At 36.0% G+C, this 26133-nt stretch overlaps 1 protein-coding gene across 6 annotated transcripts in view; it reads left to right on the top strand.

The window, feature by feature from the left end:
* The window catches only part of LOC132008037 (histone demethylase UTY-like), a 192547-nt gene that overhangs the window by 155001 nt on the left and 11413 nt on the right, over positions 1-26133 (top strand). For 4 of the 6 annotated variants that reach the window (XM_059386438.1, XM_059386437.1, XM_059386436.1 and 1 more), the window contains 6 exons: positions 4464-4528; positions 4610-4684; positions 5320-5468; positions 10993-11107; positions 13868-14055; positions 15017-15158. In XM_059386438.1, the coding sequence (XP_059242421.1) occupies positions 4464-4528; positions 4610-4684; positions 5320-5468; positions 10993-11107; positions 13868-14055; positions 15017-15158 (734 nt within the window). Of the gene's footprint in view, positions 1-4463; positions 4529-4609; positions 4685-5319; positions 5469-10992; positions 11108-13867; positions 14056-15016; positions 15159-26133 lie in introns of those variants that run through there. The other 2 variants (XM_059386439.1, XM_059386440.1) reach the window with 2 other exon arrangements.

Here is a 26133-nt window from a genome sequence, read left to right as displayed (position 1 = left end):
TGCCTCCTTGATCTGTATTTCTGTCTCCCAGATTAAGGGAGTTTTTAAGTGATACTTCCTCAAATAAATTACTTGTCCCCTTTTTCTTTTTCTTTTTGAGATCCCTTAATGCGAATGTTTTTATGCTTGATGGTGTCACTGAATTTCCCTAACCTATTCTCATTTTGTATTATGCTTTTTCTCTTTCTTCTGTTCATCTTGATAGCTTCTGAGTACTCTTGTCTTCTGGGTTGCTGAGCTGCCTTCTACTTCCTCTAACCTACTCTTTATTTGGTGTGTTTTTAATTTCAGTTGCTGAGTTTTTCATCATTGATTGCTTCCCTTTAATATTTTCTGTCTCTTTGTTGAGGGTCTCATTGAGATCCTCCAGAAATAAACATATTGCTTATTTCTGGGTTTTTATTGTTGTTGGTTTTGTTTGTTTTAGGTCTCTTGCTGTGATTTTGTCATGTTCTCTCGTTTGGGATGTATTTCAGTATCTCTTCATGTTGTCTAACTCCCTGGGTGTGTTTCTGTGTTTTACGAAAGTCAGCTACATTTCCTGTTCTTGATAGTAGTGCCTTTAGGAAGAAGGCCTGTAGTATCGTGCAGTGCAATTATGTACCTTGTTCCAGGTTATCTCCTGTAAGTGTGTTATATGCGCTCTACTATTATGGCTGAGCTGTGTTTGCCATCAGGCCAGTCATCTGCAGTGGCTCTCTGTGTCTTTTGTAAGTTTGGTTCTTGCAGTTGTTTTGTTTGTTTGTTTTTTAAGTCAAGAGAAGAGAGTTGGGTTTTTTTGTTTGTTTTTTTGTTTCTGTTTTTAAGATTATTTATTTATTTATTTATTTATTTATTTATTTATGATAGCTGCAGCACACAGGCAAAGGAAAGGGAGGGGCAGAGGGGAAAATGAAGCTGACTCCCCACTGAGCATTGGAGGCTTATGCAGAGCTTGATCTCCCCCATGAGATCATGACCTGAACCCAGTCCGAAAAGTTGGATTCTTAACTGACTAAGCCACGAAGGCATTCCTGGTCTCCGTATTGATTGTTAGTGGACCAGTTTGGGGCCTCCTTAGGCTTGATTTGAATCAGACCAGGCATTTGCCAGTTAAATTAGCACACAGTAGGCAGGCCTGTGGCCAGAACCGATGTCTGCCCTGAGTTTATTCTAAGGGTAGTCAGATTGATATGTGTGGTTGGTAATCTTTTCCTTGTCCCTTTGGGCAGAATTCCCTTTAGGATGGTGTTGCCCCCAGATGAGGCTACTTGCATACTGGCAAGCTTGCCACTCAGGATATACTTCTGCAGAGGCCAAGTCCATAGAATAATTCAAGGGTGGTGCTCACAGTGATAGCAAGGTGTGTACCTTTATGCTGTGGGAGGGGACCTGGAGCCTCCTGACTGAAGCTGTTGGGGTTCAAGGGGACATGTCCATGAGATAACCAGGGCAGGTCACACTTTTTGAGCAAACTAATTAGAGTGTTGACACTGTACAGGTTTCGGAAAGTTTCCAAGTATCCTGGTTGGAGGGCAAGAGAAAAATGGTTTCCACCCAATTCTTTTGTTCTGGAGAATTGCTTTGCCCCTTCAGCACACCTCTGAGATTAGTAAACAAAATCTTTCACTTTTTGCACTGCCACTACTGTGCTATGTCTCTATAAAACTGTTTATTTTATGTCTTTTGGGTGGGTGCTCAATTTTCTATCACTGTCCCAGCTCTTCCAGAGCCCAGCCCACACAGACTTAGGAAATTGTAGGTGTTAAATCTGGTTTTCAAATCCGAATGTCATGGAGCTATACCTTTCATGTGTGAGTCTAGATTCTCCCCCTCTTTTAGCCCAAGGCATCCATCCCTCTCATGGACAGTCCTGTGAGTTTGTTAACGCTTGCTGCCATATCTCTACCCTTCCTACCCTCTTCACTGTGGTGTCTTCCCAGTGTTTACCTGTGGCAAGTATGCCACTCCCCAACCCCAGCTTCCCACCCCTATGTGTTGCCCTGGAGTATGTGTTTTGTTTTGTTTTTAAGACTTATTTATTTGAGAGCATTTGAGAGAGAGAACGTAAGTGGGAGCTGTGGGGGGGGGGGGGTAAGACTTATTTATTTGAGAGCATTTGAGAGAGAGAACCTAAGTGGGAGCTGTGGGGGGGGAGGGGTAAAGAGCAAAGGGAGAGGGAGAAGCAGACTCTGCTGAGCAGGGACTTGGGATCGTGACCTGAACCAAAGGCAGACACCTAGTCAGTTGAGCCACCCAGATGCCCCTGCTCTGGAGTTTTTAACTCTTAGATAATGCTTACATTGAGTCTTTGGAAGATTGTGAATTATGTTTAGTTTTTCCTGCCACAGCATTGTTTCCAGTGGAGTTGTCTTTTCCTGTTACGATTTTTTACTACCTGTCTCCAGGTTTGGATGCAGTATTTTGCCCCTGTGTCCTCATGTCTTTTACTCATCTGAAAATAATTGATTTTTAGATTTGCTTACCTTTTTAATAAAATTCTTAGTTCACTGTGGCTGTTTCTGCTCTTCTAATAGGTCCAAACAAGTCCTTGGTCAAGTATTTAATTTGCAGATACTTTCCTTTTTTAATAGTTATCTTTTTCACTTTTTAATGGTATTCTTTGGAGCACAAAATTTATTTTTGATGAATTATTACTTTACTTTGATTGCTTTATCTTTGATATCATAGGTAAGAAATGACTGTCTAGTCTATGGTTGTGCATTTTACTCCTGTGTATTTTATTTTAAGAATTTTATAGTGGTGGGGTACTTGGGTGGCTCAGTTGGATAAGCGTCTGCTTTTGCCTCAGGTCATGATTCAGGATTCTGGGATGGAGCCCTGCATCAGACTAACTGCTCAGCAGGAAGCCTGTGTCTCCCTCTCTCACTCCCCGCTGCTTGTGATCCCTCTCTTCTTGTGTCTCTCTCTGTCAAATAAAGAATATCTTTTTAAAAATTAAAAAAAAAAAATTTCATAGTGGTACATCTTTCATTTATATCTTTGATTTATTCTGAATTATGGTAAAAGGAAGGAATCTAATTTCATTCTTTTCACTGTGATTTCCAATTGTTTTAGCGTAATTTCCATATTTAATTATATTGACACCTTTGTCAAGAGAGTAACATTTTTATTTGGCTTTTAAATTCCTCTCTAGTGCTGTGTGCTCTATTATTTATTATAGGTAATATAATATGCAATGATGTATATAGAGTCTCAAAAAATTAGACTATACAGAACTTGTTTATATGCCCTTCATTTTGTTAGTATTAATGCACACAGGCAGTCTCAAGATGACTAAACAAAATCATAACTTAAAATGGTAAATCTTGGGGCGCCTGGGTGGCTCAGTGGGTTAAGCCGCTGCCTTCGGCTCAGGTCATGATCTCAGGGTCCTGGGATCGAGTCCCGCATCGGGCTCTCTGCTCAGCGGGAAGCCTGCTTCCTCCTCTCTCTCTCTGCCTGCCTCTCTACCTACTTGTCATCTCTCTCTGTCAAATAAATAAATAAAATCTTTAAAAAAAATAAATAAATAAAAAAATAAAAAAATAAAATGGTAAATCTTAATTGTTCTTTCTGTAAACATCTATAGCTGTATTTGTATTCCTGGGCAAACACTCTTCCAGTTTAGAATATGTACTTTTGTCTTCCTACTTGACATTTGTAAAATAACTTTTAATAGCCTCCTATGTTGCTTTTATCTTTTTTTCATTACCTTTATGAATTTGTGGCAAGTATAAAAACCTACATATTTCATTCCAGAACAGTATTCATAAGGGAAACAAATTTTGCCTTTTGTTTTTGAGATAAGGAATAGAGTGTTTTTGGAGTTATGGATGTACTTCCAGATTTTTTTTTTTTCCTAAAGAAAAGCCTCATTTTTAATATTTTTACTTTATTTTATTTATTTTATTTTATTTATATTTTTTATTTGAAAGAGAGAGAAAATATATCTGAGAGTTAGGGAAGAAGCAGAGGAGAATGTACAGGGACAAATAGGCTCCTTAGCCAGCATGGAGTCTGAGGCAGGGCTTGATCTTAAAACATTGAGATCATGATCTGAGTGGAAATCAAGAGTCTGACATTAACTGACTGAGTCACCCAAGTGACCCTTTTATATTATTTTTATTTTTCAGTTTTCTTTAAAGTTCTCTTGTAATCACTTAAAATGAAATTCATCTACCATTTTCAGAATGTCTGATGGTCCACAATAAAATTAGAATTGGTACATGTTTTTCTTATTTACATAATACCTCACTGTTATAATATTAATTTTATGAATGATGGAGGAAGTTCGTACCATGCCATTTGGCTTGACTTTTTTATTTAATGGCATCAATGAAGATATTCTATGAGAAATATGCCTATTAGAAATTTAGTTTTGAAATGAGTCTTTAATGCTCATGTAGGTAAAACTGTTTTACTGATTATGTAATGGAAATTGTAGCCTGAAATATGTACTGAGTATTTATGCTAATTTATAGGAAGAAAATGAGAAAAGAACACAACATAAAGAATATTCAGATACTGAATCCATATCTTCAGATGCGTAAGTATCTTTAATGTTCGTTCAGTATTTCTGTCCAAAATTCATGGACTTAATATTCTTAAAAAAAATTTTTTTTTTAAGTTCTGGAAGGAGAAGGAAAGGACCTTTTAAAACCATAAAATTTGGAACCAACATTGACCTCTCCGATGACAAAAAGTAAGTCCTCAAGTTACGTGCAGTTTGAATCACAAGATTGAAAATTGTCTGATTTCATATTTTTTTCGACTCTGGTCATTCTTTTAGGGTTTTTTTGTTTGTTTTTGGGGGTTTTTTTGTTATCATTGAAGTCTTAGTTAAAAACACTACCATTCTGAAATGATTTTTGCTAGGTTTTGCAGTAGATTTTAGTTAATGAGGAATATCAACACATTAAATATACAAATGAGAAAAGGAACATTATTTCTTTTCATTCTTTTCTCTTTTTTTAAGGTTTTATTTATGTATTAGAGAGAGAGAGAGCAAGAGTCGGGGAAGGGTCAAGGGAAGAGGGAGCCTAGGATCATGACCTGAGCCAAAATCAAGATATGGACGTTTAACCAGCTGAGCCACCCAAGCACTCCTCTTTTATTCCAAAATTATAAATTTTTAGGATTTAATTTTTTTCAGTCATCTTGATTTATTTCAGAATTTTTTTCCTTGGAAGAGTTAACATTCTACTACTACTAACCTTAAAAATGTATTAATTAGAGATTTAAATGTGTTTCTGATTAGAACAATACTTTCAGAGACCTGGTAAATTCTCTTAAGTATTTGCAACAAGATGACACTTTTGATCTGTTACTTTATTTCAGGTGGAAATTGCAGCTACATGAGTTGACTAAACTTCCTGCTTTTGTGCGTGTAGTATCTGCAGGAAACCTTCTAAGCCACCTTGGTCATACTATCCTGGGCATGAATACGGTTCAGCTATACATGAAAGTTCCAGGGAGTCGGACACCAGGTTATTTTTGTGAACTAATATATCTTGTATAACTGAAGAGTTTAATCAGATATGAAACACACGTTCAGCCAGTTTCTTCCCATTTGTAATCAATAAAATCAGAAGCCAAATGGGTTTTTAATGCTAATACATAAAAATATTTGTAATTATTTCTATAAATTAGCTGAGAGTAGTTTTCTCTATGTGCCTTTTTTTTTTTTAATGTGTAAACATGAAAATAATCCAAAACATTTAACTGGGAAGGAGACACTAAATCCGTAAGGAGTAAAGGAGATAAGCAGTTTAAAAGCTTTGTCTTGGGACGCCTGGGTGGCTCAGTTGGTTAAGCAGCTGCCTTCGGCTCAGGTCATGATCCCAGCGTCCTGGGATCGAGTCCCACATCGGGCTCCTTGCTCCGCAGGGAGCCTGCTTCTCCCTTTGACTCTTCCTTCCACTCTGTCTGCCTGTGCTCGCTCTCGCTCGCTCTCTCTCTGACAAATAAATTTAAAAAAAAAAAAAAAATTTAAAAAAAAATAAAATAAAATAAAAGCTTTGTCTTTATCCCATTGATTGCAAGCTCAGTGGTTTGCCAAATTTTTTTCGCCACAGGTAAAATTAGAGCTATGTCATAATAATGAACTAATATTCTTACTGTTTAAAAAAGAATTTCTTTGAAGATATTAAATATTTAGTACACCAATATTTTCTGTTCTCTCCTATTATGTTTTATTTTATAAAAGTGTAATTTAGAAATTTTCTTTTTTTTTCTTTTTTTAAGATTTTTATTTTATTTATTTGACAGACAGAGATCACAAGTAGGCAGAGGCAGGCAGAGAGAGAGAGGAGAGCAGGCTCCCCGCTGAGCAGAGAGCCCGATGTGGGGCTCGATCCCAGGACCCTGAGATCATGACCCAAGCCGAAGGCAGCAGCTTAATCCACTGAGCCACCCAGGCACCCCATTTAGAAATTTTCTAATGAAGGAGCCAGTCGAACTTCTTCATGGTGATTCTAAGTGTTTTAGGTTCTATAAGCTGCAATGTAAAATTGAGGATATTTTGTAGATACTCATATAATGGAAAAAATATTTATATTACTTCTTATTGATGAAGGTCAAAATACAAAATAATTTAGTACAGTTTTTCCTTCTCATGGGAGAATAAATTTCACTTCATTGGGGTTTGGGGTTAGCATTCCTATGAGAGTCAGCTACAGATGTGCCTCTATGAAAGCTGTTCTACAATGAGATCTATGTATTTCATCTTTAAAAATGTCTTTTCACACAAGTATGCACTATCAAATACTACTGTCAATCTATAACCCTTTTTTTTTTTTTTAGCATAATTGGTTGGAAAGCATTTATCAAATTTAGTTCTTTTACTTGATATTTTTATGTCTCATTGTTTTGCAGATTAATCCTTTGCAGTTTGCATTTGGAATGTTCTCATTTGCAGTGGCTTTTATAATATGGAAAGGTTTCCTACTCTGCATTGATTGAGATTTGAAACATGGTATTAGATTTGTAGTTTGAGCTTGAAAAATATATGCTGCAGATATTGGAGGGAATAGATGTCTGGCTTCTTCAGTTTTTAAAAACACAGAAAGTATAGAAAACAGCTTGCTAGTACTCGTGATTCCAAAAATACTGTTTTGCAAATGACTTGATGTAATTTAAGTTTTGCTCTGTAATTTTAGGACTATGTAAAGAATTTTTTTGAAGGGGCGCCTGGGTGGCTAAGTGAGTTAAGCCTCTACTTTCGGCTCAGGTCATGATCTCAGGGTCCTGGAATCAAGACCCGCAGTGGGCTCTCTGCTCAGCTCTCTCTCTCTCTGCCTGCTGTCTACTTGTGATCTCTCTCTCTCTCTCTGTCAAATAAATAAATAAATAAATAAAATCTTTTAAAAAAAAATTGTTTTGAAAACTGTAACAAAATTTTTATTATCTGTCAGTGTTCATTCACTAACCATAACTGACAGTTGCTCTCAAGCAGAAGTGTTGAGTTTCAACTCTGATGGTCTAAAAATTATAATTTCACTATTGCCAAATCATGGGTCAGCTTCTGTTTCTGACAAAAACTCAAGAGAGCTAATATTCGTGAAACCTCCAAGAATGGTACATAATCAAATATCTACCAGTCAGTAATATTGTGAATAGTCATAGGCATTAATCACTTAATGTTTTAACAAACTTCTCTAGTATGTCCATGCAAATTCACACAGTTTCTCCAAATCAGTTGTAATACATTCTAATGGATTCCATTCTAGCAGTATTTAACTTAACGTTTTCCAACTTTTTTGAAAATATTCTCACTGTAGTTTGTCCTATAAAGACTAACCCTTCAGTCACTTAACATTTGGTCTTAATTCCTCGATTAGTTAAAATACGAATTAGCAAATAAAAATTAGCAAAATCTGTTGACCTGTTAAGGAACAAGAAAAACTGCCCCAAATTATTTACCTTCTTATTATAATTAACTATTTGTATTGCTCTCAACATCCTCACTGAGTAGCTGTTCTCAAAAAAAAAAAAAAAAAAACACTTAATAGTCTGGAACCATTTCATTTCATTTTCTCCAGATACAGTGATTTTATTCACTGAAGTGAAATACAGTTTTATTAACTCATGGCCTGGTTATCACTTTTTTTGCTTGACCAGACACTGACTTTGATTTCAGTCTCAATCTTTTTTTTTTATCTTTTCCTCCTCCTATTTGTTTAATTTTTGAAAAGAGGTATAATGATGAGATACTGCATTTTAACTTTTCTAATTTTTTTGTCCATTGTTTTTCTGTAAGATGGCTACATTGTAATGAACACTTTTGTAGTTTCAGTATACAATAATCTTTTTTGCACAGCAAGAATATTCTTGTATATTAAATACAATACTTATACTGTGAAATGGAGAAAATTATTTGCACTACCGCATGAAGTTCATTTATCTTACTTTAACATGATGGATATGCACTGGTCTTTTTTCAGATAAAATATTGATATATGGTGATAAGTTTATCAGCTGAAATGCGGATGAATTATAGCTGCCTTAATACAATGTTTTACCAACCAGGAGTGAGAACTAATGCTAATGTGTAATATTTTTGTTACAGCTGCTTGATTGTAATTTGTTGAATGAAAACACTAATAGACCAAACATAAACCAGTGTGTTTGTGTTCCATGAAAGTTCTAAACAAGAACACATGTTTCAGCCATGGGCAGTAGTTTGCCATTCCATGATTTAAAATCTTAAAAATCTTAAAATTTTCACCCAGCACAAATTATCTTTGTTTCCTATGTATTAACATAGGTCATGTTACATATCATAATGCAAATATTTAACAATCTATGAGTTCTGACAACTATCCATAAACACATATAGGAGCAGCAAATAACCTGGTTCTATATATGTACTGATTCCTATATAGCCTATGTATAAACCTCTTCTACTGCTGTTTTATTTATTATTTATTTTTAAAGATTTATTTATTTGATAGAGAGCACGAGTAGGCAAAGTGGCAGTCAGAGGGAAAGAAAGAAACAGGCTCTACCCTGAGCAGGAAGCCTGATTGGCAGAGCTCAATCCCTGGAGCCTGAGATCATGACCTGAGCTGAAGGCAGACGACTGAGCCATGCAGGCACCGTTCTGTTTTCATTTTTATTACTTGTTTCAGTTATAGTTTGACAGAGTGCTTGCTTCTTTACATTTTCACTATATATTAGCCATATAGTTTGTTTCAAGTAGGTTGTTGCTTATTTTTAAATGAGTTAGGTTTTGCGACTTTTCTTATTAAAATCTGAAAATGTTTTCTCTTTTTTTTTTTAAGGTTTTTTATTTATTTATTGGACAGACAGATCACAAATAGGCAGAGAAGCAGGCAGAAAGAGGAGGAACAGGCTCCCTGCAGAGCAGGGGCTCCGATATGGGGCTCCATCCCAGGACCCTGGGATCATGACCTGAGCTGAAGGCAGAGTCTTTAACCCACTGAGCCACCCAGGCACCCCAGATCTGAAAATCTTTTTGAAGAAATGCAGACTCAGGGTCTCCTTTGAGATTATCCATATTTACTCTTATCAGGGATTTTGATGTTAATGGAACTCGTTGAGTGGAATGTTTATATTCCCAGGCCATTACTGTAAAGTCACTTACGTGGTAGTTATCACTAGTAGTGTTAAAGTTGAGATAAGGAGAGTTGTAGTTAATGAGAGAAGACTTTAGAGTGTTTATCCTCGTCATCATTAATACTTTTGTAATACTAAGCAAGAATTTCATATGGCAAAGGGTTTTTTGAAATAGATAGATAGATAGATAGATAGAAAGAAAGAAAGAATTAGACTGAGTTGGTTAGGGTTTATATCCAGTTTTGGATATAAAAGTAAATGTAATGAAAAACAAAGGAAATGAAAAATATCTTTCTTCAGAATATTTGTGGGAGAACAAAACCTAATAGATCACTTATTTGTCGTTGTGCCTAAAAGTGCTTGAGGTTTCTAATATATTTGTATAGCGTTAGGTTTTTTTGTTTTGTTTTGTTTTGTTTTTTAAGATTTATTTATTTGACAGAGATTACAGATAGGCAGAGAGGGGAGAGAAGCAGGCTCCCCAGCAAGCAAAGAGCCCAATGCGGGCCCTGACCCAAGGACCCTGAGACAACCCAGCCTAAGCCAAAGGCTCAGGCTTAACCCACTGAGCCAGCCAGGAGCCCCTCTATAGCATTAGTTCTTTAACAGCATCCTTTATAATAATCCTGTGAAATTTCTTAGAGGAAATTTTGTTTAGTATATTTTATTTTGCTGGTATAATTCCAAAGAAACACTGTTTAAAATTGCTGTTTACTTGGTAATGATTTTGTTTCTGTTCCAACATACATAGAAAAGGTACCTTACTATAACAATTTACATTCTGACATGATCAGATCCTTTATTACAAAGATGTTTTTGTTTTTTAAGTAAATCTATCATGATGTCCTCAAATCTCAAATTTAAAACTCTATGCCAGGATAATATCTACCTACTTGTGGATAGAAGCATTTATAATTAATGTGTCAACATCAAATTGGGATTTATAAGAGCTGTAGAGGAGCAACAGGTTGTTAGGCAACCAAATTACATTTTGAAAAAACCCTCCCTCTTCTTTAATTCTTTGATACTCTAAGAATTCAAAGTATTTTATGGAGGAGGAAGTAGAAATAATGACAGTTAGTGATATTAATTGCTTATCTTATGCTGTCCTCTGATTTATAAGCATATTTTTCACTCTTAAAACAACCCAGTGATGGGGCACCTGGGTGGCTCAGTGGGTTAAGCCGCTGCCTTCGGCTCAGGTCATGATCTCTCAGGGTCCTGGGGTCGAGTCCCGCATCGGGCTCTCTGCTCAGCAGCGAGCCTGCTTCCCCTCTCTCTCTCTGTCTGCCTCTCCATCTACTTGTGATTTCTCTCTATCAAATAAATAAATAAAATCTTTAAAAAAAAAACAACCCAGTGATTTAAAGGCACATTTTCTCCCATTGAATTTATACTATAATAATAACTTTTGTTTTCCCTTTTTCTTTTCAGGTCACCAAGAAAACAACAACTTCTGTTCTGTTAACATAAATATTGGTCCAGGTGATTGTGAATGGTTTGTTGTTCCTGAAGATTATTGGGGTGTTCTGAATGACTTTTGTGAAAAGTAGGTTTCTGAACAGATTTTGTTTTCAAATAATTTTAAGAAGACATTTATTATAAAGGGCAAAGTATGACACTAAATTTCCAATTATCCAGGAATTTTATTTTACTTTTTTATTTTTATCTTTTAATCCAGAAATTTTATTTTAAATGGTATTATTTGAAATCTTTTTTTCTCTGTGTTATGTGGAATAACACTAAATGAAAAATGCTATGAAACCAGTTCATACAGTAACAACAGGTATGAATTCAAAAGACAGGGAGTTAAGGAATTTTTTTTAAGTTAGCTTTAAAAATTGATGAGTGTGAATGCACATTCTTTTCAGATGTGCTTTACAGAAAAATATGATTTAATTATAAATGAAATTAGAAATGGTAAGAATTCAAAAATGAACCGTCCTCATGCCTTGCTAGTAATTCAAGGATGTATGTCTCTAACAATGAGCCTAAAATGATAATGTTCAGAGGCAGGTGAATTCCCTGCTATTTTAAGAGTTGATTATGATACTGGTAAATGATATGTTTATGAAATATAAAAAATTGGGTGAAATTCTAATAATTATTAACATCTGTGACCTTTAAAATCAGTATGCATTTTATATATCAATTTTGGAAGGCCTTTAAACTCAGTATATTTGATTTAGTAAAAAGTGTGATGGTAATTTAAACAATTTAGTTTTCTTGCTGGCAAGGTATGATCATTTTTTATTCTCTTATGTATAATTTTTCTCATGTTAAGAAAAGGTCAGATTTCTAAATATTTAAAATTTATCAGGAAAATAGTGTAATATTCTCTTCTCTGAACGTTTATTCCAAAAAACTGGTAACTTAAGTACGTTATAGGAAGGGTCTGATGGGAAGTTTCTTGTGTGTTTAAGAACTGTTTATTTTTTTAAGATCTTGCTTATTTATTTTAGAGGGAGCATGGACACGCACACATTCACATAATTGAGTTGGGGGAGGTGTAGAAGGAATGGGAGAAAAGAATCTTGAGCAGACTCCACACTGAGCGGGTGGAGCCTGATGTTGAGTTTGAACTCCCGACCCTGAGATCATGACCTGAGCTAAAATCAGGAGACAGGTGCTTAACTGACTGTGCAACCCAAGTGCCCTAAGAACTATTTTTTAAGGTTATAAGGGGGTGTATCATAACTGTTCCATGTACAGTATAAATATTCTTAATATTGAGTGGGAACAGTTTTCAGGGTTTAACTTCTTTAAAATAGTATGGGTATATTTAGGTCAAAGATAGAAAATATATGGAGTAATAATCAAGTTAGAGTAATTCATCTTAAGTTGAAGAATCATACTTATCATCTCAGGTTTTCTATAAAGTTTATTTTGCAAAGAACCGAATATAGCTGCTTTTCTTTCTTTCATTTTTTTTTTTTTTTGAGATTTTATTTATTTGACAAAGAGAGCAAGAGAGGGAACACAAGCAGAGGGAGCTGGAGACGGAGAAGCAGGCTTCCTGCAGAGCAGGGAGCCCAGTGTGGGGCTCTATCCTAGGACCCCGGGATCATGATCTGAGCCAAACACAGACACTCAGTGGCTAAGCCATTCAGGCGCCTCCAGAATGTAGCTTCAAATATTTAAAACTTTTATATTTATTTCAGGACTCTACTTAAAATCTTTAAATCAACCACTGTTTTTAAACTTTTGAGGAAAACAAATAATCTGCTTGCCCTAGTTGGCTTTTCCCCCCTTTTTTGTATGATGTCTTCTCCACTTTAATGTTATCAGTGTATGGGTAAAATAAGGTTTATACCATGATTGTAACTTTTTACTTTCTTCTTTTCTCTCCCTCCCTACTCCTGACCCACTGCCCCAGGTCCTCTTCATATTTTTCTGACAACATTGCAGAGTTTACAGAAAACACAATTTTCAGCAGTTCATTTTTCAGTATCTGCTAGACTTACCACTAGAAAAGTCCTTTCATTTTAGGAGAAAAAAGGAAGAGAGACAGGTTCCATGTGCACAATTCTAAGACAGCCATTATCATTTTTGTTAAGAAAAAAACAAAACAGAAGTAGGGCAAATGCTTTTCTTTAACCTTCATAAAGGAATAATTCTATGATTTGAGTTTTCTCTTGAGAAAATTAAATAATTGAAGTACCTATAACTGAATTCTTACAGAAAAGAATTGGTATTGTAGTTACCTTAAATTATTTCATAATTGTGATGGAAAAAAATAATAAGTCACAATTTTATAATAAAAATTCAACAGTTTGGTCTCTGTATTGCTGCTGTTGGTGGTGATTCATGTGAAGAAAAAGGAATTTACATCGATGGGAATTGAGGGGAAAGTTTTTGTTTTTATACTTGCCACAGTGCTTCTGGCTCAGAAGTTAAGTGGGTTCTTATAATCCCTACTCTCAATTTTCTTTTTAGAGATTCCTTGAAATTAAGAGGTAATTCAGAAAGAAAGGATAGATCAGAAAAAGAATTAAAAATTAGTCTATTTAAGTGTAGTTGAATCTTTGACTTTTGGACTTCTAAAAAGAATTTAAGCATATAGTATAGATAGATCTTTGAATTATTCTACATAATCATGTGCTATTAGTATTTTTTTCAGGATTACCCCTTAATATTTACAAGTCTCAACTTTTGAAACATGTAGTTCTTTTTACAGTGCTAGTAACTTTTATTGAAATACATAAAGTATCTTTTAACATTTGGAAATTGTTGCCCCATCTTTTATGAGACATTTTTTAAAAAAGTTAATTCATTGTTATTTATTCCTTCCCACCTACCCCTCCCCCAGAAATAATTTGAATTTCCTGATGAGCTCTTGGTGGCCCAACCTTGAAGATCTGTATGAAGCGAATGTCCCGGTATATAGATTTATTCAAAGACCTGGAGATTTGGTCTGGATAAATGCAGGCACTGTGCATTGGGTTCAGGCTGTTGGCTGGTGCAACAATATTGCTTGGAATGTTGGTCCACTTACAGGTATTTTAATGATCCATTAATAGATTTTACATTTGAAAGGATTATTACTTTTTTTTAAAGATTTTATTTATTTATTCATTTGTCAGAGAGAGAGTGAGCACAGGCAGACCGAGTGGCAGGCAGAGGCAAGAGGGAGAAGCAGGCTCCCTGCTGAGCAGGGCGCCCGATGTGGGACCCGATCCCAGGACGCTGGGATCATGACCTGAGCTGAAGGCAGCGGCCCAACCAACTGAGCCACCCAGATGTCCCGAAAGGATTATTTCTAATTGGTGGTATTCTGTTAGAAAATAGTTCACTGGATTTTGGAAAACCTTGTCTCCTTGGAAAAGTCTTACTTGTATAGATAGTGCATTCAAGTTAATAAATGAATATCTAACAACAAGTATTTGGACAGCTAACACATGTATGCTTTTGTAGACTTGGTGTATATACTTTGGATATATCACAGTGTTTTGTTTGGCTTTTATGGAAAATCTGGTATATTATAGGAATAGTCAGCCTTGTCAATTATTAAACTTTGTTTAATATATGTAAGGTAAAGAACTGAGCTTTTGGAGTCAGAAAGACTTGATTAGCTGTACCTTTGTTAATTTTTTAACTTAGGGCAAATATTTTAACCCCTCAGGGCTTAATTTCCTTATTTAGAAAATGAGAATTCAAATCAGTAAAGATTTGAAAGGATGAAACAAGATGTAAAATGAGCCTCATAGTACTATTAAATGCTGTTTGCATGATAAATATTTTTAAAACTTTTTAATTCGGGGGTGCTTGAACTCCCAACCCTGAGATCAAGAGTCGCATGCTCTTCTGACTGAGCCAGCTAAGTGCCCCTACATGATAACTATTTTTAAACTATTAAATTATTCTTTTTTAGAATTGATGTTAGGTGGTAATAATTATCTTCATACCTTTTGTAAGTTGGGGTAGCTGTATAACTTAAAAAAACTTTGTTTTCTCCTAGCCTGTCAGTATAAATTGGCAGTGGAACGGTATGAATGGAACAGATTGCAAAGTGTGAAGTCAGTAGTACCCATGGTGCATCTTTCTTGGAATATGGCACGAAATATCAAAGTCTCAGATCCCAAGCTTTTTGAAATGATTAAGTAAGTGTTTACAAATCACTATAGTCCCTGTTTTTGTGGGGTGTGGGGAATGTGGTGGAAATGTTAACTAATCGATATTTCCCCCCCAAATTACTATGTCAGTTAACATCAAGTGATAAGATGGTCTAGAAGTCTTGACAAAAGAGAAATCACATGTTAAAAAGTATTTTCTTCATTTACAGACTATAATTATTATGATACAGAGAGGAATAAAGGCATATATACATGATTCAATACCATTAAAGTTAGAATCTGTTCTTTCCCTTGCTCTCTCACCAGAATGATTTCCAAGACTACTTTACTTTTAATCTTGAAAGTCTGCCTGTAGCAAGATAGAGTGAGCATGTGATTTTGAAATAAAAGTCCAATAAATAAATTAAATTTATAATAGTGATTTAACAAAAAAGGTTGAATTTTCTGGCTTTTCTATCTAAATCATCTCCTTTTTAGCTTCTAAAACTTAAGAAGCTAATAAATTAGCTTACAAAATTAATAGATTACCAATTTGAGTACATACATTATAGTAATTTCTCATTTATTAACCTGGTTTCCATTCCATTTGTTTCACACATTTATTTGTAGTAACATATTTTTAGACCCTGCCACTTACTGTATTTCTCTAAATTGTAGTGTATATGCTTTTCTTTCCTTCTCTGCATCACTATCACCAATGAAAAATCCTTCTATTCAGAGAAATATGAAATATTATAGATTATAATAATTACGCTGCTGTTTTTTTTCATTGTTATTTATTTGTTTTCAGGGCATATATATGTATATGTGTGTGTATCCATATACACACATATATGAATTATATATATAGCATTTATATATACAACATATATAAAAGATTATTTATATATAAACAAACAAAACAAGAGAGGAAGATTTAGCATGTCTTTCAAATCTGTTAGGCCAGTGTCTTTAAAATGAGTGCTGCTTTACAGGGCGCCTGGGTGGCTCAGTGGGTTAAAGCCTCTGCCTTTGCCTCAGGTCATGATCCAGGGTCCTGGGATGGAGGCCCACATCAGGCGCTCTGCTTGGCAGTGAGCCTGCTTCCCTTCCTCTCTCTCTGCCTGCCTTTCTGCCTACCTGTGATCTCTGTATGTCAAATAAATGAATAAAATCTTAAAAATAAAATAAAACAAAATCAGTGCTGGTTTATTATGAACAATTTCAATTCTCTATTGAAAATTTTATTCTAATAAGTCTATTCACAAAGCTGAGGTCGCGGTAATATGCCTATTCACTGGCATATTCAGGGGCCATTCACTTTTTGGTATATATTTGAAATTTAATTTAGAAACATTTGAAAGAGCATTTAGTCAAAACTCATGTAGTAATTGCTATTAAAAATCTACACAAGGGGTGCCTGGGTGGCTCAGTGGGTTAAGCCACTGCCTCCGGCTCAGGTCAGGATCTCAGGGTCCCGGGATCGAGTCCCGAATCGGGCTCTCTGCTCGGTGGGGAGCCTGCTTTCCTCTCTCTCTGCCTGCCTCTCTGTCTACTTGTGATCTCTCTCTGTCAAATAAATAAATAAAATCTTAAAAAAAAAAAATCTACACAAAGTGGTCATTTTTCAATTTCTCTATCAAGGTCATTACTTCAAGTCTGTTTCTTGAAAATATCCGCTGGCTGGTCCAAAATGAACTATTTTTTCCCAGTGTCTTAAGATTTTTTTGTTTTTAGGGTTTATCTAAAATGAATCACTTGTGTTTGAGAACTGCAGAGTTTATGCCAGACACTGTTGCTGACAATGAGGATAGATAGTATGTTAGAGAGAATCTTGGGAGTTGATGTGGTTTAAATTTTAAAGGAGCCAGACAGGCAGATTTTGAACCATGTAAATAAAGTACCATTAAATAATGTAAGTAAAATAAAAGAGGACAGTTATTTTTTGTTTATGGGGTAGATAATGCTGCTTTTGCTTAAGTGACTTCTAAGGGTGTGATTTCTCACCTGGACCTGAATAATGAAAAGGAGATAACCATGAGAAGACCTGGGAGTAGAGTAGAATATATCAGGCCTACCGAAGATATGAAAGGCTTACATCAGAACAACTTTGATACACTTACAAATAGAAAAGCCAGTAGAACTGTGGTAGAATTAGGAAGGGAATAGTTGTGGTAGTGAGTTCACATAAATGATCAGATATTAAATTATAGACTGATTTGTAGCAGTAGAAGTGGAGAGGGATCACTCTACAAAAAGTTGTGAAACTAGAACTGAAGGGCTTACACACAGATTGGCTTGTAGGATAAGAAGAAAAAAGGAATCATGAAAAGATCATCATCTTTGTTGTTCTTAACTGTTCTTCATTAACTTAAAAACTACCCTCAGTAACTTTTTAGACCCATTCCAGTTTGTCTCAGTATTTCAAATGAGGGATAGCAAGACTTCATGATAGTCGATGTTCCCATTTTCTGTGGTGGAAGTTTGTTTGTTTGTTTAAAAGATTTTATTTATTTATTTGATGGAGAGATCACAGGTGGGCAGAGAGGGGGAAGCAGGCTCCCCTGTGAGCAGAGAACCCAATGTGGGACTTGATCCCAGAACCCTGGGACCCTGACCTGAGCTGAAGGCAGAGGCTTAACCAACTGAGCCACCCAGGCGCCCCATTGGTGGCAGTTTAAATTGCATGGTCTGAGTTGTGGCAGGAGTCTTAATATTGAATTTGAATATATAAATTTAGGTTGTCTTCCACTTAAATTATTGAAGACCGTTTTCATCCTTATTTTCCATACACATTTTTTTTTTTTAACTTAAGTGAATCTCCTTATTTACCTGTGTTCCATTTGTGCTGGAAGTTTTGGATGGTTGTGCTTATATACTATATACTAGACTTTCGTAAAGTATGTGCTTATAAACTGTGGAATATTTTTTTAAAGATTTTTATTTAGTTAGTTAGTTATTAGAAAGAGAGAGCACATGTAGGCAGAGAAGTGTGGGGGTAGGGGGTAGGAAGCAGGCTCCCTGCTGAGCAGAGAGCCCAATGCGGGGCTCAATATCAGGACCCTAATAAGATCATGATCTGATCTGAAGGCAGAGGCTTAGCCCACTGAGCCACCCAGGCGCCCCAGACTGTGGAATAATTTTGAAGGTTGATCATTCATTATAATTTCAGAATTCTACATATAATTTAGTCTGATGTTTAATTGGCACTCTTATTGAAAATGTTTACAAAGAGTCTTTTAGCCACCCCTGAAAATGTACTTCTGTCAGCCAAAGATGCATACATGTATAGCTTTCATTTCATCAATATTCAAATACTGACTGAATGGAAGACCTGGGGTAAGCCCTAGTGGTTTATGAACACTGTACAAATTCCTTTCTTTGTATATTTTTCCAGTAGGGAGTTAGGTAGAGATAAGAGAGGCAGGAGGGTAAAAGATTGTTGTATGTAAATATACTAGTGCATGGATTGAAAGATGTAGATTAAAACATATTACAATTATGTCAGCTATCCCTCAATAAAAATAATACCCAGTGAAGGGGTGCCTAGTTGGCTCAGTCATTGAGTATGCACTTGTTGATCATGGGGTCGTGAGTTGGAATCCCATGCTTAATATTAGAGCTTACTTGATTAAAAGAAAAATAGATGGATAGATCTAGGTATCTTAAATAAAAACATAACAGTACATCTTTTAGATACTACAGAATCTTGACAGGTTTCAGGGAGACATACTGTTTTTGGAGGGAAGGTAGCTTATGTGAAAGACAAAGATAAAGTGTAAAAATGAGTGTAAAAGTTGATGTAGGAAAAGAAAGTGTAAAGTATCCCTTTGGATTTTCATGTCATGGGTTCTAGATGTCCTATATTAGGTAAGTTTGGTAGGCTGTATTCTAAGCTTAGTTCTATTGTAAGTGCTTAACAGAGATTACTTACTACAGTATTCCTAGGTTACCTGTATAGTTGGAGGCAGAGTTAGCATTTTACACAAAATATGAAAGAATTTGTTTGTAACTGATACATCACTTAATTCGAGGGGAATTAGCAAGATTGATCAGCAGGATGCGGATTTTGGAAGAAGCTAATGGAAATACAGAGCTTAAGAGAGCAGTCAGAGGAAAAAAATATTCTGTCTAGTAGTTTGTGATTGTCTGGAGAGGAAAACAACAGGAAAAAAACAGGGAATAAACAGAGAAGTGAGCAATGGGAATATATTGTTAGAGAAATAAAGAGGACAATGTACTCTTTTCCTGTAAGTTCAGTTTTACTGTATAATATTGTATACATCATTGCTGAAGATTACATACCACAATATATACACATTAAATCTTGGACCCTGTCAAATAGGACCCTATTTTACCTGTCAAATTTGACCCTGTCAAGTAGATTATTAATTTAACCTGGTTGTGACCTGTATTAGGGTTTCCTCATGTGTGTGTTCTGTGTCTGTATATCATGATGCTTAATAAACAGTCTTGCATTACTTTTTCCATTACTAAACAGACACTAAATTTATTAATTTCCATTAATAAACAGTCCTGAATTACTTTTTGAGTTATGTCACATATGACTTCTAGGTATTTTTTAAATTTATCCACAGCAGTGTGGCTTTTCACTTTGATACATCCTGAAGTTACTCTTGTAGAGATAACTAGTGAATAACTACTTTAAACATAGGGTGACACAGTTATTATTGATAGCCATTTCTTCTGCTGTTGAATTTAGATGTGTGCTTGAGTTTTTCCATTACTTTTATTGCTGTATATTCACCATTTTAAAGCTCATTTCAATTTATATTGAAACATAAAGCTGTTCCCAATTTTTAAAGGACACAAAAGCAACTAGTGATAAGTACAATGGAAAATATGTAGAAAGATGCTTACAAACTGTGAGATTAAACTGATGTTTAATTGGCACTCTCCTTGTTCCTGAATCCAGAGAAGGGGTGGTGGTGTACTGCATTTTAGATCTTCATAGTTGGCTCATAGTTAAATACAGTGAACTTAAGTACATTAGTCAAAAAGAAAATCAAAATTTGACCTTTGACTCCACTTCTTGTACTGATTGTGTTTAGAGATTTTTTTTATTCTTTAATTATTATTTACTGTGAACCAGCTTGATGATTGGGCACTTTTGCAAGGTGCTTACAAGATATGATTCATTTAATTTCACTTATTTGATAGACATAGCTTAAGAGAACTGCCCTCCAAGCAGGGAGCCTGTCCTAGGTCCCTGAGATCAAGACCTGAGCCAAAGTCGGATTTAACTGACTGAGCCACCCAGATGCCCCTCTATTCTTTCTTAAAGTAGTCTATAACATGCTTGATATTTCTCTGTAGTTTCTTCAAGTTTAGTATCCATACATTTTATTCTAGAAAGACATTTGTCTGAATTACCATTTAGTGTGTTTTTAGATTTCTATAGTTTAGCATTTCACCCAGAAGACCCCAATTTTTACTCATATTGTACTTCATATTCTCAATATTATCTCCTCAAATGGCAACAAGGAAAACGATGGGTAGTGGGTATATTTGTTATGTTGATTTTTATCTGTCATTTTAGGATGCAGGGAACTTAGAAGATTCTATCCTGAATACTGAAGATACATTGCAATAATTGAAGTCTTTTAATTTCTCTTTGAACTTAAATTAGCTATAGGACTTTATTTCATACACCTTTTATGTTACAAATTAATCACATTTCTTGTGGAATCAGACTGAAACTAAAAGCTCTTGTGTCTTTCTGCTTAAGCTTTCTTTGCTCATTTATAATAGTTGAAGAACATAGAAACATTTGGCTAAAAATTTCAGTAGCAGCAGCTGCTAATGAGAAGAATTTTTAATTTGGAAGTAAAAAATACCAAATTTTCAAGTTTTGGGTTTTTTTTTTTTTCTTTTTTTTTTTAAGATTTGTTTGACACAGTGAGCACATCTGTGTTCATCAAGGTATTCGTCTGTAATTCCCTTTAAATGGGGTCTTTGTCTGGTTTTAGGATCAAGGTAATGATGGCCTCATAAAATGAGGTTGGAATTTTTCCTTCCACTACTCTTCTTTGGAACAGTTTCAGGAGAATAGGAATTAATTCTTCTTTAACTGTTTGGTAGAATCCCCTTGGAATCTGTCTGGCCCTGGACTCTTGTTTGTTGGGAGATTTTTTTTTTTTTTTTAAAGATTTTATTTATTTATTTGACAGAGAGAGATTACAAGTAGACAGAGAGGCAGGCAGAGAGAGAGGAGGAAGCAGGCTCCCTGCTGAGCAGAGAGCCGGATGTGGGACTCGATCCCAGGACCCTGCGATCATGACCTGAGCCAAAGGCAGAGGCTTAACCACTGAGCCACCCAGGCGCCCCTGTTGGGAGATTTTTGATGACTGCTCATACCTCCTTACTGTTCTGTTCAGGTTTTCTATTTCTTCCTGGTTCAGTTGTGATACTTTAATATGTCTCCAGGAATGCATCACTTTTCTTGTCAAATTTGCTGGCATATTGTTGCTCATAATATGTTCTTATAATTGTTTGTATTTCTTTGGTGTTGGTTGTGATCTCTCCTTTTTAATTCATGATTTTATTAATTTGGCTCCTTTCTCTTTTATTTTTGATAAGTATGGCCACAGGGTTATCAATCTTATTAATTCTTTCAAAGAACCAACTCCTAGTTTCATTGAGAGTTTGTTTTTTTTTTTTAAGATTTTATTTATTTATTTGACAGAGAGAGGTTAGAAGTAGGCAGAGATGCAGGCAGAGAGAGAGAGAGGAAGAAGCAGGCTCCCTGCTAATCAGAGAGCCTGATTTGGGACTCAATCCCAGGACCCTGAGATCACGACCCGAGCCGAAGGCAGAGGCTTAACCCACTGAGCCATCCAGGCCCGGGAGTTGTTCTATTTTTTTGTTTGTTTGGTTTCTATTTCATTGATTTGTGCTCTGCTCTTTATTTCTCTTCTCCTGCTGGGTTAGGCTTTCTTTGCTATTCTTTCTCCAGCTCCTTTAGGTGTAGGGTTAGGTTGTGTACTTGAGACCTTTCTTGTTTCTTGAGAAAGGCTTGTGTGGCTATGTACTTTCCTCAAGACTGCCTTTGCTACATCCCGAAGATGTTGAATAGTCGTGTTTTCATTCTCATTCGCTTTCATGATTTTTTTCAATTCTTTAATTTCCTGGTTGACCCATTCATTCTTTTGTAGGATGCTCTTTAGCCTCCATGAATTTGAGTTCTTTCCAAATTTGCTCTTGTGATTGAGATCTATCTTCAGAGCATTGTGGTCTGAAAATATGCAGGGAGTGATCCCAGTCTTTTGGTACCAGCTGAGACCTCATTTGTGACCCAGGGATGTGATCTATTCTCGAGAATGTCCATGAGCACTAGAGAAGAATGTGTATTCTGTTGTTTTGGGATGGAATGTTCTAAGTATATCTGTGATGCTCATCTGGTCCAATGAATCATTTAAAGCCTTTGTTTCCTCGCTGGTCTTTTGCTTGGATGATCTGTCCATATCAGTGAGCGGGCAGGGTGGGGGGAGTGTTAAAGTATCCTACTATTATTGTATTAATTGTTGATGTGTTTCTTTGATTTTGTTATTAAGTGGTTTATATAGTTGGCTGCTCCCGTGTTAGGGGCATAGATATTTAAAATTATTAGATCTTGTTGTGCAGGCCCTTTGAGTATGATATAGTGTCCTTCCTCGTATCTTATTGTAGTCTTGGGCTTAAAATCTAATTTATCTGATATAAGGATTGCCACCCCAGCTTTCTTCTGATGTCCATTAGCATGGTAAATTGTTTTCCACTCCCTCACTTTATTAAATCTGGAGGTGTCTTTGGGTCTAAAATGAATTTCTTATAAACAGCATATTGATGGGCTTTTTGCTTTTTTATCCCTTCTGATACCATGTGTCTTTTCATTGGGGCATTTAGCCCATTTACATTCAGAGTAAACTATTGAGAGATATGAATTTAGTGCCATTGTATTGCCTATAATGTGACATTTACTGTATATTGTCTCTGTTCCTTTCTGGTCTACTACTTTTAGGCTCTCTTTTTGCTTAGAGGATCCCTTTCAATATTTCCTGTAGAGCTGGTTTATTGTTTACAAATTCTTTTAGTTTTTGTTTGTCCTGGAATCTTTTTATCTTTCCTTGTATTTTAAGTGTTAGCCTAATTGGATATAGTATTCTTGGCTGCATGTTTTTCTATTGAATGCTCTGAATATATCATGCCAGTTCTTTCTGGCCTGCCAGGTCTCTGTGGATAAGTCTGCTTCCAGTCCAATATTTTTACCATTGTATGTTACAGACTTTTTGTCCCAGACTGCTTTCAGGATTTTCTCTTTGTCACTAAGACATGTAAGTTTTACTGTTAGATGACAGGATATGAATCTGTTCTTACTGATTTTGAGGGGTGTTCTCTTTGCCTCCTGGATTTTGATGTTTGTTCCCTTTACCATATTAGGGAAATTCTCTATAATAATTCTCTTCAAGATACCTTCTGCCCCTCTCACTCCTTCTTCTGGATCCCAGTTATTCTAATATTGTTTCATCATATGGTATCACTTATCTCTTGAATTCTCCTCTCATGGTCCAGTAGTTGTCTCTCTTTTGCTCAGCCTCTTTATTCTCTGTCATTTGGTCTTCTATATCACTAATTCTGTCTTCTGCTTCATTTATCTTAGCAGTAAGAGCCTCCATTTTTTTTTTTTTTTATTGCACTGCATTAATAGCTTTTTTTATTCCAGCTTGGTTTTAGTTCTTTTATTTCAATTTATTATTTTACTATTTTTATTTTCAGGTTTTAGTTCTTTTATTTCACCAGAAAGGACTTTTACTTCTCTAGACAGGGTTTCCTCTAATATCTTCCATGCCTTTTTCAAGCCCTGCTAGCACCTTGAGAATTACCATTCTGAACTCTAGAATATCCATATTGATTAGGTCCCTAGCCCTTGGTACTACATCTTGTTCTTTTTGTGTGTGTGGTTTTTTCACCTTGTCATTTTATCCAGATAAGAATATATGAACGAGGGGCACCTGGGGTGGTTCAGTGGTTTAAGCCTCTGACTTCAGCTCCGGTCATGATCCCAGGGTCCTGGCATTGAGCCCCACATCAGGCTCTCTGCTTGGCAGGGAACCTGCCTCCCCCTCTCTCTCTGCCTGCCTCTCTGCCTACTTGTGATCTTATGTCTGTCAATAAATAAATAAAATATTTTAAAAATATCTATGTGAACAAGAGAATAAAATACTAAAAGGATGGCAAAGACCTCAGAGAAATATTTGTTAACCAAATCAGAAGAGACCCCAAATTGGGAGAAGAAGGGTGGTAAAAAGTTTAAAAAAAAAAAAAAAAAGGTGTGTTTTTTTTTAATTTAAAAAGAAATATATATATATATATATATATATATACACACACACATACATACACACACACACACACACACACACATACTCACACCATACATGCATACATACATGCATGCATATTAGACTGCTTAATAGAACAGAGCCATCCACTTGATTTGGGGTGTATTTCGGTCTCTTAGAAGAAATTGTCTCCCAAAATTTTAAAGAAAGAAAAACTACACACACACACATATATATATGCAAAAATAAGAGTAAACACGATGAAGGAATGGAATATGACTGTAAAGATGAAAATATTTAAAATTTTCTAAAAAGGAATTGATATGATAAGTTGTTGGGAAAAGAAAGAATAAGAACATGGAGAGAATTTGCTCAGGCTGGAGACTAGAACAAAGAAAGCCCTTTTGATCTGTTAGAAGAAGTTGTATCCCAAAATTTTTTAGAAGGAAAAAACCTTATATGTATACAAAAAATAAAGTTAAATACAATGAAAGATAAAATAGGAGTATAATAATGAAGATTTATTTTTAAGAAAAGTGTTATGATAAACCACTTTAAAATGTTAAAAGAGAAAAAGAATAAAAGTTTAAAAACTAAAATAAGAAAAATACAAAATTTTTAAAAATCTAACTTTCGCAAGACTAAAGAATCATGGGGAGAAAACCATGAATTCCATGCTTTGCTTGCTTTCCCCTCCTCCAGAATTCCGCTGTTTTCTGCTGTTCTCCTTGGTCTTTTCTGGATATTCTTACTGATCTGAGGGAGGGGCCTGTGGCCTTGATTCTCAAGTGTCTTTGCCAGAGGCGAAATTGCACTGCCCTTGCCAGGGGCTAAGTAATCGTTCAGGTACTCTAGGGAGCTTTTGTTCCCTGAGTGGTTTCCAGGGAGGACGGGAATGGAAATGGTGGGCTCCCAGTCTCATGAGCTGAGAGCTTGAGTCCCACTCCTCAGTTCACCCTCAGAGAAAAGTGCTCAATCCCTAGTCTCCCTGGTCTCCGGCTACACTCTAAGCTCACAGGGCCTGTGACTGAGCTTTTTTGTCTCTGGCACACAGCCCTGTTTGGAGTCTATATACCCAGAAGATTGCTACCACTCTGCTCTTCCAGGGGGTTCTCCCCAGATCTGCCCCTTGTGGAGTCCCTGCTCAAAATGCATTTGCTTCACTGTGCCACAGATCACAGTTTAAGGTAACCACAAACTGAGAGCTCACTCCTTGGCTCCGTCTCTGTAGCCGGCTTCCCTGCTCTAATACCTGCAAGGTGTGCTACACTCAGACACCCCCGATCCTTCTGTAACCCCACAGGACCTGAGACCACACTGTCCCCATGAGAGAGCTCCACCTCCACTTAGCCTCTGGAGTGATGCCCCTCAGTGGTGCAGACTTTTAAAAGTTCTGATTTTGTGCTCTGTTGCTCTGCAGCTTACTGGTAGCTGGCCCCTACCCCTGTGGTTTTTTTTTTACCGTCGCTTCACTTCCCTGTCATCCTACCTCTCGGAAAGTGGTCGATTTTCCATTCCTAGAACAGCTGCTTTTCTTCTCTTCCATCTCCTATTGGATTTATAGGTGTTCGGAATGGTTTGATAACTAACTGAACTCTTTCAACCTGATGTCATCTCAGCCTGCTACTCCTCTGCCATTTTGACTGCTCCCCAAATATTTTTTTAAAAGAAATATAAATAAT

This window comes from Mustela nigripes, unplaced genomic scaffold (genome assembly GCF_022355385.1).
Source record: "Mustela nigripes isolate SB6536 unplaced genomic scaffold, MUSNIG.SB6536 HiC_scaffold_20, whole genome shotgun sequence".
Lineage (NCBI taxonomy): Eukaryota > Metazoa > Chordata > Mammalia > Carnivora > Mustelidae > Mustela > Mustela nigripes.
Note: the sequence above shows the minus strand (reverse complement) of the source record. Positions and strands in the feature narration are given on the sequence as shown.